This window comes from Neodiprion lecontei, chromosome 4 (genome assembly GCF_021901455.1).
Source record: "Neodiprion lecontei isolate iyNeoLeco1 chromosome 4, iyNeoLeco1.1, whole genome shotgun sequence".
In the NCBI taxonomy this organism is placed as follows: Eukaryota; Metazoa; Arthropoda; class Insecta; order Hymenoptera; family Diprionidae; genus Neodiprion; species Neodiprion lecontei.
In genome coordinates this window covers 15,777,340-15,791,454 of record NC_060263.1, presented here as the reverse complement: position 1 = coordinate 15,791,454, position 14,115 = coordinate 15,777,340, and the positions used below count along the sequence as shown (strand labels likewise).

The following is a 14,115-nucleotide window of genomic DNA, read 5'->3' as shown; positions in this document are numbered from 1 at the left end:
CCACAATCAAGTGACGTTAGGGAATAAACACCAGTATTCCAGCGCAACAAAGGTTTGCGTTTAATTCTACGTGTTCGATTTTCTCCAGAAAGAAGCATCATAGTTGAAGAAGAAAACGTTTACTGCAAAGAAAATCTAGTTTGCTTACCTGACTTCTGAATCTGTAAACACCACGCAGAAATGGCGGCCGCTGAGCAAGTGGGTCTAAACAAAACGTGGGAATTGTCCCTTTACGAGTTGCATAGAACGCCGCAGGACGCGATTACGGACAATACCGAGATCGCCGTCAGCCCGAGGAGCTTGCACAGTGAGCTTATGTGTCCGATATGCCTGGACATGCTGAAGAAGACGATGACTACCAAGGAGTGTCTTCACCGTTTTTGCTCTGACTGCATCATCACCGCGCTCAGGAGCGGAAATAAGGCGAGTACTTTTTTTATGGTATTCAACACCCATCGATTTTCACGTATTTAATCCTGCTATCGATGCTCTCGATTTTCAGGAATGTCCGACCTGCCGCAAAAAGCTGGTTTCCAAAAGGTCGCTGAGGCCAGATCCCAACTTCGACCTCCTCATATCAAAGATATACCCGAGTCGTGATGAGTATGAGGCTCACCAGGAGCGTGTTTTAGCTAAACTGAACAAATCTCATTCTCAGGCAGCTCTGGTCAATTCCATAACAGAGGGAATTAAGCTTCAAAGTCAGAATAGGCCGCAAAGGTCTCGGAAGAATGCCAACGAACCTGAAAATGCCAATGGTACGGCTTCTTACACTGCTGGCAACACCAGTGGACGGACGACTCCCAATCCAACTGCCAACATGGCTAATCAAAGCGACTCCTCGCAAGGACCAACAGGAATCCCAAACAACAGTGCGCTGATGGTTAATGTAATTAGCAACAGTCAGAATCACCAGAATTCTACTAACAGCGTCTCCCAGCCTGCGAGCAGCCCTGCAGTGTCAGGTAGCTAAGTTTTTATTACCTTCTTTGTTGCCTTGAACCTGAATGCTCGTTACCAAATCACAGATCTGTATTGCAGAGGTTTTCTCGTATGTTTACAGGCACAACATCCCGAAATTCAACCACGCCTTCTCCGAAGCCTGCAAAGCGACAGAAAAGTCAGCAAAATTCTGAAAATGACTCTGCAGGATCCAGTGTTGAAGTTGAGACTGGCGGGGGAGAATCTATGGTTGATACGGAGGGGGAAGGACCCGGGGAACCACTTATGCTGAACGAAATTGAACTCGTTTTTAAACCGCATCCAACGGAAATGGCTGAGGATAATTCATTGATCAAAGCATTGAAGGAGAACAGCATTCGATATATCAAAACGACAGCCAATGCAACAGGTGAGAAATTACCTATTTTCGGTATGAAAAAAAGTTCCTGATTGACTGATATTTTCTTTCGTGTTTTCCCAGTTGACCATCTGAGCAAATACCTTGCCACTCGATTGACGCTTGATTTGGACACGGAACTGTCAGAATCCCACAGACACTTGAATTTTTGCATATACATAGCTCCATCTCCCGGCCAGCTGGTTGTTCTCAGTGGTTCTCAAACGTTGCGACAAGTCAATGACAAATTTTGGCGAGTTAATCGACCACTGGAAATGTATTATTCATGGAAAAGAACCTAGGACATCGATTATCATTTTCCCCTACAATCTGTACGTGTATGGTGGAAAATTGAAATGATAATCATTGCTGGAGGAGTTAAAAGGAAATCCACTATCGACTTGGCAAAGCTATAGCTACTAACAAAGGTGAAGAATGCAAATAGAGAGGAAAAATAAGATATCAGCAATTCTTTTATTCTTGATTAGATTACTTCGTCGAGAATAATATGTATTTCTTTTTGATGATAAAGATAAAAAAAAACATTGTTTTCCAGTTGCAGTGGCTCATTGATTGTCACTCCAATGTCTAACTGACTGTCTGCCATTGGATCAAGAGACGCGTTCCTATGCATTGGCGTCGCCGAATCGGAGTACAACATATATTTATACCTAATTTTTAAGGCAGCGTCGCCATGGCACGGAACTCACCAATGATTTTTTCGCACTCTCTGTGTAAATATCCGCGTCTTACGATTAGACGTGAGTGCACTTAGGTGAAAGGATCTGGGTCCAGTGACACTCATTTCATGGAATAGTCGACAAGTGACAAGATATGACACAGATGGTAAAGATCTCTTATTACGGTAATGTGCAAAATGAATATACGCATATATAAGTATCTGTAGCATTTCGAGATTTGTAGGTATCCTTGTTTCTTCTTTTTTCTCGCTTCTTAGTAATCTTCTCTATCCATCTGAACGCGATGGAATTAGCATCGCGCTTATGAAGCACTTCCAAATCAACTTCTGCTTAGCTCAGGGTGTCCATCAAAATTGGATAAAATTTTGTCAGGCAACAACAGTTGTCAAGATCTCTGAAGAATCTGTGTATCGGTTTTTTAATGTTGGAAAATACCATTTATAACCATCCTGTTTAGCAAATAAGTGATTATTCATACATATTAATTTCTATCGATATTTAAACCAAGAAGAATAAATTGTAAGATAAATATTTTACGTACCTCGAAAAAGAACTAGGTAAAACTGTGTTAATAAAAACAAAATATAAATAGAACGCAACGTCGAAAATTTAGAACGTGAGTACCGAGATCTGTAAGAAAAGAAAAAAAGATGACAATCGTCAATGAAATAAAAAGAAAGAGAACCTTGAATTCGTAACAAGTATTAGCTGGTCGGTGCATGTTAAAGAGAAGCGGATTAAAAACGTGAACTAAACTTATTCAGCCAATGAGGTCGCGGGTTGAGGCGAAGCGGCGAATGACGTGGCCGAGGAACTGCGTCAACGTTCCACTTTCCAAACCCAGCGAACGGTGACTGAACGGAATTCGCTGCCACACGTCGCGTGGTCGGATCGGTAACCTCGTTGAGAACGGGGATACCATTGCGTTTCCTTTCTCCCACGAGACGTTCGAGGCTAGAGAAACAATAGACGATTTTCGTCCCGTGGAAGAGTGTCTGCCGAAACGGGGAACGCTGCGATTATGCGTTTGCGAAAACCGCAGTTGTCTGCGTCGAGCAGCGGTTAGTACGGCGCAAAATTTACCCACCCACAAGCGTCTGTATAATCGATAGACACCGCGTCGCTGTGCGCACAAGCCGGGTGTATGTCCGCGGTTAAACGCAACAGCTTTGTAATCCACACCAGTTGCATAGAATCACCTGAAGCGGTGACAACTGTTGATTGCCAAGTTTCACGGCTGTTACTACCCGAACGATTCATCGAGCTGCAATTCTTTTTTGGAATTGACAATCTCTGCTCAGAGTAAGCTGCACGCACGATAAGCAGTACGATATATAACACGTGTGCCGTTTGAATATAACAACATATCGTTCACACTGATTACGTGATATTTGTTTTATCTTCAGCATTTCACGTTGGACGGTTTTATTGTACCTACTTTCCATCGGAATGTTCCAGTTCGAGTCTCTCGCTCTTGTATTTACCAATGACGGCTGAACGGTTCTCATTATATTGCGTCTAACCTTCTTTTAACTTTACCTACATATATATGTATGTATTTTCGCGTTTGTTGTTGTAATTTGTCGGTTGTTTTTCGCATTAATCGTGTAGCAGCTGTGGCTAAGACGTTTTATTTTCGATAACATTGATGCATTAGCTGCGTCGGTTCCTGTGTTATATTCTCTTTGACGCAAAATCGAGTTCTTACCTACAGGTATATCCTTATATCCGTACAAAATGCCGTCGGATTATCCTTACGAGTATGAAACACTTCGATCGAATGGTATGTACGTAGGTACACAAAGTTACGCTTTGCGTAGCGATACTTCATTGTACTTTAATAATTAACGTCCTTGACGTCGGATATCGATCGTGCATCTTAACGCAACGATTCGTCATATTCACATTGTTATTTTAATTTGCTGAAAAATATTATATAAGTACCAAGAGAATATCTTGAAAGTTAACACTCGGTCACCGCCGACTCGGCACCACTCACGTTCTTCGTCTGTTTTTCGCAGGCTGGCCATCCCATATTTAATTTTAATCTGCGATAGGCCGAAAAATGATTGCATCGACGACGACGACGATTATGTTTTCATTTAATGTATGGGGCATTCCCTGTCAAATCGTCCATGAATAATGATTTGAATTTTTATGGGTGATCACACCTAATGTGATAAGCTTTAAGGACTTTTTTCGATTTTCGACCTTTCGCAGTTTGAAATTAAATATCGGATGGCCAGCCTGCGAAAAACAGACAAAGAACGTGAGTGTTGCCGAGTCGGCGGTGACCGAGTGTTAACTTTCAAGATATTCTCTTGGTATACGCAGGTATGCATGAGAAAACGAGTTGGTTTGATTCTTTTGATTGTTAATTAAATTTTTATTTATTAATTTTTCATATCGTTTGAAAATTCTTATTATCAACTCATTACACCTATGTGCGATTTAATTTTTTAGACATGGATCAGCAACCTAATCAGCCAACTCAGGCCCAACTGTTGGAGGGATTTAATGTACTGTTCGGAATCACCGAACTTGTCGGCATTTTTCTCATTATTCTCGTGACGGTATGGGTTACCCATTTTAGAGGCGGTTTTGCTTGGACCTCTGATCCGGGACATGAATTTAATTGGCATCCGCTCTTGATGACCATAGGACTCGTATTTTTGTACTCAAATGGTAAATATGTACAACTTCAAGATGACGACAGTCTGGAAAAACCGGGTTTATTCAGGGAATTTCGTCTATCGGTAAAACTCCGCGAATTGTGATGAACTCCAGAGAAAAATATACTTTTTTATAAATTGTTTTCAAACTTCCACTATGCTTCGAAAATTCAGCTAAACTAACGTTCGGAACTGGCATTGTTCAATTTCTAATTATTTGTGTGAAACGAAGTAATACTATGTGTCGTGAATCGAAATTTATGTATCGAAGGTGCACAATTTCTGGATTTTTTGGTCATAAATGCCGCCACTCAACATTACCTAACTTTTGTGGAAAAAGATCAGGGTATTCTGAATTTTTCAACGGGAAAAGTTCAGGAATTTTATTTTAGTAGAATTGTCGCCACCTTTAACACAATGTTCATTAGTCGCGTTTAACGTCTCGTTATTCAAGAGTATCGGCGTATAATAGTAACACATCTAAGTCCACTAATTAATACTTCAATGTACTCTGTGCTTATCTACATATAGGAATGCTCATCTACAGGACCCAGCGCACCGTTAGAAAGCGTCGATTGAAGCTTGTTCACGCTGGAATCATGATTTTTTGCCTGTTATGCACCATCATTGGTCTTATCGCTGCTTTCGATAGTCATAATCTGGTCAACCCGCCTAAGCCGAATATGTACACACTGCATAGCTGGGTTGGCTTGACCAGCGTTCTTTTATTCTGTTGTCAGGTGAATTTTTCTCTTTGATGTCTCATTCCGTTTCAATCGGGACATTTTTTTGTTCACACTGTATTCCTGAATCGACATTGAGAAAATATTGACTATTTCAGTGGGTTGCTGGAATGATCTCGTTTCTCTATCCCACAATACAACCGCATTTACGAGAGGCCTACATGCCGCTGCACGTTTACTTCGGTACTGCCGGTTTCGTTGGTGTTATTGCAGCCTGTCTTATAGGACTCAATGAGAAGGCTATTTGGGTATTGTAAGTATTAAGTAACAACAATGAGGTGGAAAAAAATGGAAAAAGTCAAAATATATCTATAAATTGACTTTTTTTTTGGAAAAATATTGGGTATATACATAATGAAAATATTGGAAATGTTTAACCGCTATCCTTGAATTCAATATTTCAGAAAATCATCATACTCTGAATTTATCGACGAAGGGATCCTGATCAATATTATCGGCTTGGTTTTTATCATTTTTGGTGGTTTGTCGGTTTATATGGTATCGCAGAATCGTTATAAACGTTTGCCAAGACCCGAAGACGAAGTTTTATTGGCTGAGCGAAGTAATTAATCAAAGTGCCCTGAAAGGTATGGGCTGGATTATATTTGCCAAAAATATATGAATTCTTACGTATCGGTGCGAAAAGTGTATCCGCGATGTATGTATTCCTGATCCAAATATTTTATAAAAATTTTATTTTCTTCATTTTTCTTCTTTTTTTTTACTGCAGGTACTGACGATTACTGTGAGTAGTATTTAACGGCTCCGGTTCTTTGGATAAACGTTGAGATAGTGTACAGATGTATAAGTGTACATATACAGATATTTTATTTACTATTATTACAGATATTATTTAAACAATATACATTATACGCACACAAAATCACTAATGTTTATGTTGGGAAGAAAAGAAATGAGTTTACTTATCAAGGGTCGCTCTTCCTTGTGTACGCAAGTACCCGAATCTCGTCAAGCCTAAATCTTCAGACTTGCAAAGGAAAACTAATCTCTATTACGTGCGACACATTATCTTTATGTACCTACGGTATATTGTATTGATGTGATAAAATATTTGGAAAGAACGGAAGGAGACGGCTATACGTGTATTAAATGTTGCCGCTTCAGATACACGTAAATTTATATTAATACTTGTAATCAACTCACTGGGACCTGGTATTGAAATCATTAGCATTGCTGTGAATATACATGTACTTGAATACCGTCACAATTTTATGCAAACGCGCACTTAAATAGTGTGTGTAAATTATATCATACGATGTAATATTCTATTTTTACTATTTTGGTGCTACCGAAGCTATCTTATCACTATTATTACACTATTCCTACCCATTACTCCAAGAGACTGTAAATTATATTTGTGCTGTTGCGTATTATCCATATCATAATAATCTTATATTCTGCATAATCATATGTATAATAACAATATATAGTATTATTATGCATTAAAAATTGTTCTTTGCAGATATCACTTAATTTGACAGTTATTTGTATTAGTTATGTAATTCCTGAAATTGTCCAATTCTGAGACAAATTAAATGAATATTAAGCACCCTGATCAGCTGCACAAATTTCACTAGTGAAAATTTGGTTGCCTGCGTACTGGGCACACGATCGACTCCGCAACTTGAATTTGCCGTTGACTGAAGCGTCAGTCAACGAACTTGCTGAACCAAATTCAGGTTGCAACGCGGTTATTTCGAGTAATATTTCACGCGTCAGTTTGATTGTGTCAAATATTTGAAAATACTTATGAAATACGTCGTCTGACGTAAAATATTGAGAGACTACGATACTAGCTTATTTATAAATAAATCAGCACAATTCAACGTACCTGCAACGATTGCAACTTTTCAATGACAGTCATTTCGTCGGTAAAAAGAAATCTGTATATGTCCACAGAGCTGTGGCGGTAAGATAAATCTGCGTCGGTAACTTCACAACGGTTAGTGCATGTACCCGCCGCCGAGGTGATTCGGAGTCACAGCGCGGTCGGTACCGTCTGTGGCTCGGTAAGTGTTCCAATCAACCCCAAACGAAACGATACCGTGTAATGCGCGTTGCGATGATCCGTAAGATGTTTTTGACTTCCTCGTACGACGCGTGTCCTTGCTTAACCCTAAAAGATCGCACCTCGGTAGAATCGCAGAACTGTCACACTCACAAACGTGATATTGTGATTCAACGGTGAGTTCTCAAAATCTAAGCAAAAATGATCTAGGTATTGTTCAAGCATCGCAGAAAAACTCTCTCAGTTTTCCTATCCTAAATTGATTATTTAAATGTTGCGAAAAATAGGCATGGTTAAAAAAAGAGCCAAAAATGTCGAAAAAACGGTTCTTATTTCGCATGAAGAATGGCGTCACGGGGCCCATTTCCACGACTACGGCGTTCTACGAGGACTTTGACAAATGTTTGGAGTGAAATTCGAACAAACGGCGATCGTCAATTGTTCAGTCGACGGTCACAGTTGCAAGTCAAATTCGTCCGGTACAATTCAGGATCGAGTAAGTTTGATTTATCATTGAAACATAGTGATGCGCTCATACTAAGCTCATACCATCTATCCGATTCAAATATAACGAGAATTCCGATAAAGAGCGCGTAAACTGAGAATCGTGGTTATTAAATTCGTATTGAAACCCCGCCGAGGATGAATGGCCAAGATTTTTCTTTACGCGAGGGTCAGAGATGCGATTCGCAGCCTCGATGCCGATGTATTTTCCTTCCCTCGCAGCCCACGAGGAGCACTTAACATGAGTCAACAGCCTCGAAACTATCAGTGTCGTCCCTTGCCGCCTCGCTTAACCGCCACCGAGTAAAATCGAAGGACATAACTTACTCGTCGGCCCCTTTCGATGCATCGCGTCTCATTCCTGTTGGCGAACTCAAGCCCGACCTACACCCCTGCTACCGTAGCCGTTCAAAACTGTTCGAGTAGATAGCTGTAAAGTTTCCAGGCCGCGACAGTTATTGTACATTTATATTATTCCGCTGCAGTGGAGCGGGAGAGTTATCATGCATCGTCGGATCTTACCTTGTACATCCCGATCTTCGATTCGCGCACCCTTTTTTGGTTTATTGACCATCCTACAGCCGAGACAAACAAAATTACTCTGCATCAGAGACTGGAATCGTTGATTAGAATGGGTTCGTGTAATTCAGACAATATACCCTATCCGTAGTTTTTAAAAATCTAATTTCATTCAAACACATATCATTAACGTCATTGAATATTTGTTTCAAGTGATTTTTGAACGACAAATTTATTTTGAACAAACGGTACACGAAAACAGTAAAATAAAATTCAAGCTTTTTATACATGTTTCATTTGAATATAATTATCACATTGGCAATTCTTTCTTCATGCCTATACGGGTAGTTCCAAGATATTGCGTCTCAAAACCTGACATTCGTGGCAGAGTAAAAAAGTAATGATTACGGTTAATTTCATATTTAATGGAATATTATCAGTCTCCTTATGATACCTACTAAAGGGTGAGACACTTTAATTATTTTTAATACCTTTTCGCAGGTACCAGGAGATAGACACTGACCAGGGGAGCGATATGGTGTGCAGGATATAGACTTTCTCATGAATGAATAAAATAAAATACTGCAAAATAAAAATATCTATAGTTAATTTGTACGATATTTTTAATTCGTCTTCATATATTTTGTATGATTACATACAATGATTAGACTTGTCGTTTCACATATTACCCGAGATGAAATATATAAAACCGATTAAAAATCTATGGACTCAAAAGATTCCTTATCATAACGCAACATAAAACCATCGCCTTTCTCGTATTGTACATAAATATTTTTTTCATTAAATACTTATCTCTCTTGGTTATTTTGTATTTCCCTTGCCATATTCCATGCGAGATATGGCAGGGGAGAGATGTTTTTGCAGAAAATCGTTGATAGTACAGAGGCAAATCATGTTTTTGGTTTCCAATTTGGGCAGAGTGATTACCGCATATATTACAATAGACGTTGCCTAAAACTAGAATAAATAGACAACTAATTGCGACATGCGACTTACCAGGGTAGATAGAAAACGGCAATTGCACCGCGCTAACTGAAAACAAAGTGCAACGGCGTTGATCCGTCACGTCTTGCCAACTTTGTGCCGAACTCTTAACACGCTGACATAGTATTAACGAGCAAGTTCATTGTATTAGTTCAGAAATAACGGCTATAAAAATACCCGGGTAGGAGGCGTCAAAAGAGTGGGACAAAACGGAATATGGAATATTTTGAAAAATAGTAATGTGGAATCAAATTCGTTACTGAAATACCATTGTACGTTTATACAGGTATAAGAAAATACATTTTTTATCGCAACTTATTGGATAGGTTACCAGATATTTGCACTGGAATCAACAATTTTTTTGGCGGGTTACGGCAGGGTAGACACAGTTTTAGTGTTTGAACTTAATTTTTGGAAATTCTGAAAATATTTGATGCTAGAAATTTAGTGCGCCACACAGAACACAGTCACTCTAAAAAAATTTATTCTTCATTCTTTACTATTTTTTTTCCAAAAGACATTAAAAGAGCCAATATCTTGGAACTACCCATGTAATAAAGCTTCTTTTAATATAATTATGCTTGTATTATATCATCTCCGGAGTCGCTTTAAAATTTTCTAATTTGACTTAATTTCTTTTGGATTTTTGCAGTACGTACGTACATCCTCAAAATACGATCCAAACTCCATGCGACGAATTGTTATCTTCGATGTAAATATTCATAGTTTCATTTTTGCTATACAATATCTGATTCACTTCGTTGCGTTTAAGTTTTCGGTGTCGTATTTCTCTCACCCTCTGTCACACCGCGATGCATCCTGCAAACTTCGTTTCCTATTGTCTATTTTGTTCCTGCCCTCGAGAGTGCGTATAATTTACTGTTCTTATCTGTAAATTCTCATTTAGGCTACACTGACGGTATCTTTGACGCCTGATGGCTCTGACGCGTTATTCTATACGCGTATATTTAAACACTATTATATGCATGCACAATTTATACTTGTATCTAAATCGCATCTCGTAATTGGTGCAGGTGTCGACTTGCATGATCTTAATTATTGAACATGTTATCTGGATTTGGGGTTAGGGTATGTGCGTGAATTTAGCGACATATTTCCCAGCGTTTATAACATAGTAAGATATATATGCGCGAAAATTAATCTTTCAAAGTTATTATATTTATGTAAAACCCAGACGTTAAGGGGACCATGTGTGTGTCACGGGTCGAAAAGTGGCAGATTTTCGCGATTTTCTTTCGATGGGTAAAATACGCTGATCAGTTTCATTTTTTTTTATGTCAAATCAAAGCACCCGTGAAGAACAGAATATAAATTTTTAAACGTCGCTTTGTATTTTCTTTACATTTATTTTACAAGGTTGAAAATAACTTCGAAAAAAGGAGTCCTCACAGTGTACACGATTGTCGCCGTAAACATTATCTAAAATAAAATTTTTAAAAAAGATTATTAATCAGTCTGAAAGCCGCTATCTTGCTACGGTGATGTTTTTTAAAATAAAAATTCGACAAAGTGGCGGTGGTTTGAACAAAAAGTATCGAGTTTAGTCTATTTTTTTGACAATATTTCTTTAAAAAAAAATATGAATATATCGAAAAAAAAAGCTTCCATTGCCAGATGAAGAATGGCGTGAAGAATGTTGTGTTCAAATTTGAGACGGATAGCTTGAAAACTCACACTTTGAGAGTGTACACCGTTTTGAAAAACCTCGTTTCGGGAAAATCGTTAAAAAAGAGAAGTTAAAAAATAAAGATGAACGCTTAAAAATTTATTTTCTGTTCTTCGTGAGTGCTTTGATTTGACATGAAAAAAATGAGGCTCATTAGCGTATTTTAACCAACGAACAAAAAAAAAAATCGCGAAAATCAGTTATTTTTCGATCCATTGCACTAAGCATGGATTTAAGTTTAAGTTTTCTAATAGGTACAATATCAATATCACCGCAAATGTACAGTGAATTATTCCAACGGGTTTCAGTTTTTCGTTATCCAATTATCAAAAAACCATGGTAACATTATCATTTTCTCCACGAGTAAAGTTGCAATGAAATAATTTGAAAGCGGCAGGAGAGAAGCGTCGAATATAGTCAACATTTCGATTCCGCGATTTTAGAAAAAACTTACATCCTTCTCGTAAAAATTGTAGGTTTCGCTTATTCTCAACACTCGGAGCTTTAAAAATTTCCTTTTTTTCTACTTTTCCTATTCCTCGAATATATTTTTCTTTTCTTGTTGTTGTTGTTGTTTTTTTTCAGATTTTTTCTTATTTGAGTTCCGTTCCCCCGTCGAATCGTTTTTTCCATTCTCTTTTTCACTTGTTCCGACTGCAGTAAGAATTCACATCAAATATATTGCAGCATAGATATCAGTCCGTGACTTATCGCAATTTACTTAATTTTTTTTTTCTTCCCTGCCTTCTTTTGACCCACGATACCAACGAGGATTGGCTCACTCCTGGCCAATCGTGTTTACGTTCCGTGCGCAGAATCCCTGAAAATCACGCCTACGCCGGGGGTGGAAAATCCACGGTGAATTCCATTGGCCGAACAACGGCCAATCAACCTGCCACGATTATTGATCCTACCGAGTTTGAAAATTGTTCAAACTTTGTCACTTTTTCCTCCCCTTTTTTATTATACACTTTTTTTTATCTTCGTTCATTTTATAGATGGGCATATCCTATGTAAATGCTTGTGTGTGTACGGGCGTATACATTGAATATACGTATGTACGCGAAATGCACGTCCCACACAACCTTGGTGCCTGAAATGTTTTACGACCTGCTAGCAGCCACTATTATGATTCTACGTCCCGGCAACGATTCCAACAGCCGTATATATATAGCCATTACACCAGAAACTTCGATGAATTATTCAAATTGCCGAAATTTTACTTTTTTCCCCTTCTTCTTGCTTTTTTTCACTCTCCAGGAACACTCGCTTTGAGTTAAACTTTGCGGTGTGTAAAAACTTGTCGTCATATACACGTATTATTTTCTCACGCATACTTTGGAAATTATTTACAATAAATTAATAACAGTTTCTGATTTGATGGACGGATAATCTTATACATGTACATTAGAGTGTTTAAAAAAAAGAATTTGGGATTTTTCTCAACGCTACCCGATAAAATGCCTGTTTGGGACCTAAAAAATAATCTCTTAAAATTTGAGCCACGTAGCTTATGCGTAAGAACTGGCGCGATTGATTTTACGTTTTTTTTAAAACTTTTTCCTAAAAATATAACATATATGACGAAAAGTCTGAGATCTTTATCATGAAATTCAATTTACCGTGAAAAAAATCTCTTGTGATTTTTTCATATATTGCGTATTTATCAAGATATTTACAAAATGCAAAATTACAACTTCAAATATTGACTTTCCTTTTCCAAAACAATTTTTTTTTTTAAATCTTCAGATCTCATATATTAATTTTCAATTCTCAATAAAAAAAGAAATTTCATATCGAATCCTAAGTTTTGTTGATCGACTCTGAATTAAAAAAAAAAATAGAAATTGTTTTGGAAAAGAAAAGTCAATATTTGAAATTGTAATTTTGCATTTTGTAAATATCTTGATAAATACGCAATATATGAAAAAATCACGAGATACTTTTTTCACGGTAAATTGAATTTCATAAAAAAAATCTTCTCAGACTTTTTGTCGTATATGTTATATTTGGGGAGATTTTTAGGAAAAAGTGAAAAAAAAAAATGAAAAATCAATTGCGCCAGTTCTTACGCATAAGCTAAGTGGCTCAAATTTTAAGAGATTATTTTTTAGGTCCCAAACAGGTATTTTATCGGGTAGCGTTAAGAAAAATCCAAAAATTTTTTTTTTTAAACACTCTAATACCTATACATACCGCAGATATTCATATTATACCTATATGGCATGTTAAATCTACCGATAATAATACAGACTATTGTTTTCAACGGAACGCCATTTTCATTTATACTTATTAGTTGTACAGTATATATGCGTAATTTATAATTACGTATATAATGTACATTTCTATACATGTAGTAATACATAGACATCGCGGGAGGAATTGAAATAACAGTTTATAGAAAAATTACCGGCACTCAGCTATGTAAGCATAGAAGGGATGCGGACCTTGTTATTTTAACGAAAATGTTGACATGGAATATCAATTCAATAACCATCCATTAGGTTTCTGATTCTCATTTTCTTTTTTTTCCGAACATTACAATGTTTGAATGCAGAAATCAGCAAGGAAGAGAAAAAAATATTTCATTTCCTTCAACAATTCAATCGTCGAGAAACGTCGTTTTACGCATGATGAATTTTTTTTCGAGGAAGCGAAAAATTATCCTTCAAGTACAAAAATTAACAGAATTATTTTGATTCTTGTGCGAAACATTCCCGTATATTTTTCATTGCCATTATTCTTATTACAAGATAAAAAATACTTGCGTCAATTTAACAATAAATGATGAAACATCAGTTCGCCTCGAGAACCTGTATAAATGTACATATGCATAAATACGAACGTCGATCTTCACGAATACACGATGATCTTCGTATTATCGGGCGAGTCGCGGCAATTAATAATAATTAAAAT

At 37.4% G+C, this 14,115-nt stretch overlaps 2 protein-coding genes and 1 long non-coding RNA gene across 12 annotated transcripts; 2 read left to right on the top strand and 1 right to left on the bottom strand.

Moving 5' to 3' along the window:
- The first annotated feature begins 92 nt into the window (after window positions 1-92).
- Window positions 93-2,576, top strand: LOC107218869 (E3 ubiquitin-protein ligase RING1). 4 transcript variants are annotated; one of them, XM_046738032.1, is made up of 6 exons: window positions 93-423; window positions 503-965; window positions 1,064-1,351; window positions 1,424-1,767; window positions 1,896-2,185; window positions 2,298-2,576. In XM_046738032.1, the coding sequence occupies exons 1-4, from the start codon at window positions 181-183 to the stop codon at window positions 1,639-1,641; spliced, it is 1,212 nt and encodes a 403-aa protein (XP_046593988.1). In that variant the 5' UTR covers window positions 93-180; the 3' UTR covers window positions 1,642-1,767; window positions 1,896-2,185; window positions 2,298-2,576. The 4 variants fall into 4 exon arrangements, with proteins under 4 accessions (XP_046593988.1, XP_046593987.1, XP_046593986.1 ...); XM_046738031.1 differs by having other exon boundaries at window positions 2,264-2,576; XM_046738030.1 differs by having other exon boundaries at window positions 1,902-2,576.
- Window positions 2,291-2,916, bottom strand: LOC124294117. 2 transcript variants are annotated; one of them, XR_006903978.1, is made up of 3 exons: window positions 2,797-2,916; window positions 2,582-2,670; window positions 2,291-2,489 (listed from the first exon to the last, which is right to left on the bottom strand). It is a non-coding gene; the product is annotated as an uncharacterized LOC124294117 (long non-coding RNA). The 2 variants fall into 2 exon arrangements; XR_006903977.1 differs by having other exon boundaries at window positions 2,291-2,670.
- Window positions 2,917-2,962: 46 nt separating this feature from the next.
- Window positions 2,963-6,769, top strand: LOC107218862 (plasma membrane ascorbate-dependent reductase CYBRD1). 6 transcript variants are annotated; one of them, XM_015656889.2, is made up of 6 exons: window positions 2,963-3,101; window positions 4,504-4,725; window positions 5,244-5,452; window positions 5,554-5,708; window positions 5,860-6,042; window positions 6,186-6,769. In XM_015656889.2, the coding sequence occupies exons 1-5, from the start codon at window positions 3,062-3,064 to the stop codon at window positions 6,023-6,025; spliced, it is 792 nt and encodes a 263-aa protein (XP_015512375.1). In that variant the 5' UTR covers window positions 2,963-3,061; the 3' UTR covers window positions 6,026-6,042; window positions 6,186-6,769. The 6 variants fall into 6 exon arrangements, 5 of the variants coding, with proteins under 5 accessions (XP_015512375.1, XP_015512376.1, XP_046593990.1 ...); XM_015656890.2 differs by lacking the exon at window positions 2,963-3,101 and adding an exon at window positions 3,205-3,342; XM_046738034.1 differs by lacking the exon at window positions 2,963-3,101 and adding an exon at window positions 3,235-3,365.
- Window positions 6,770-14,115: the final 7,346 nt, after the last annotated feature.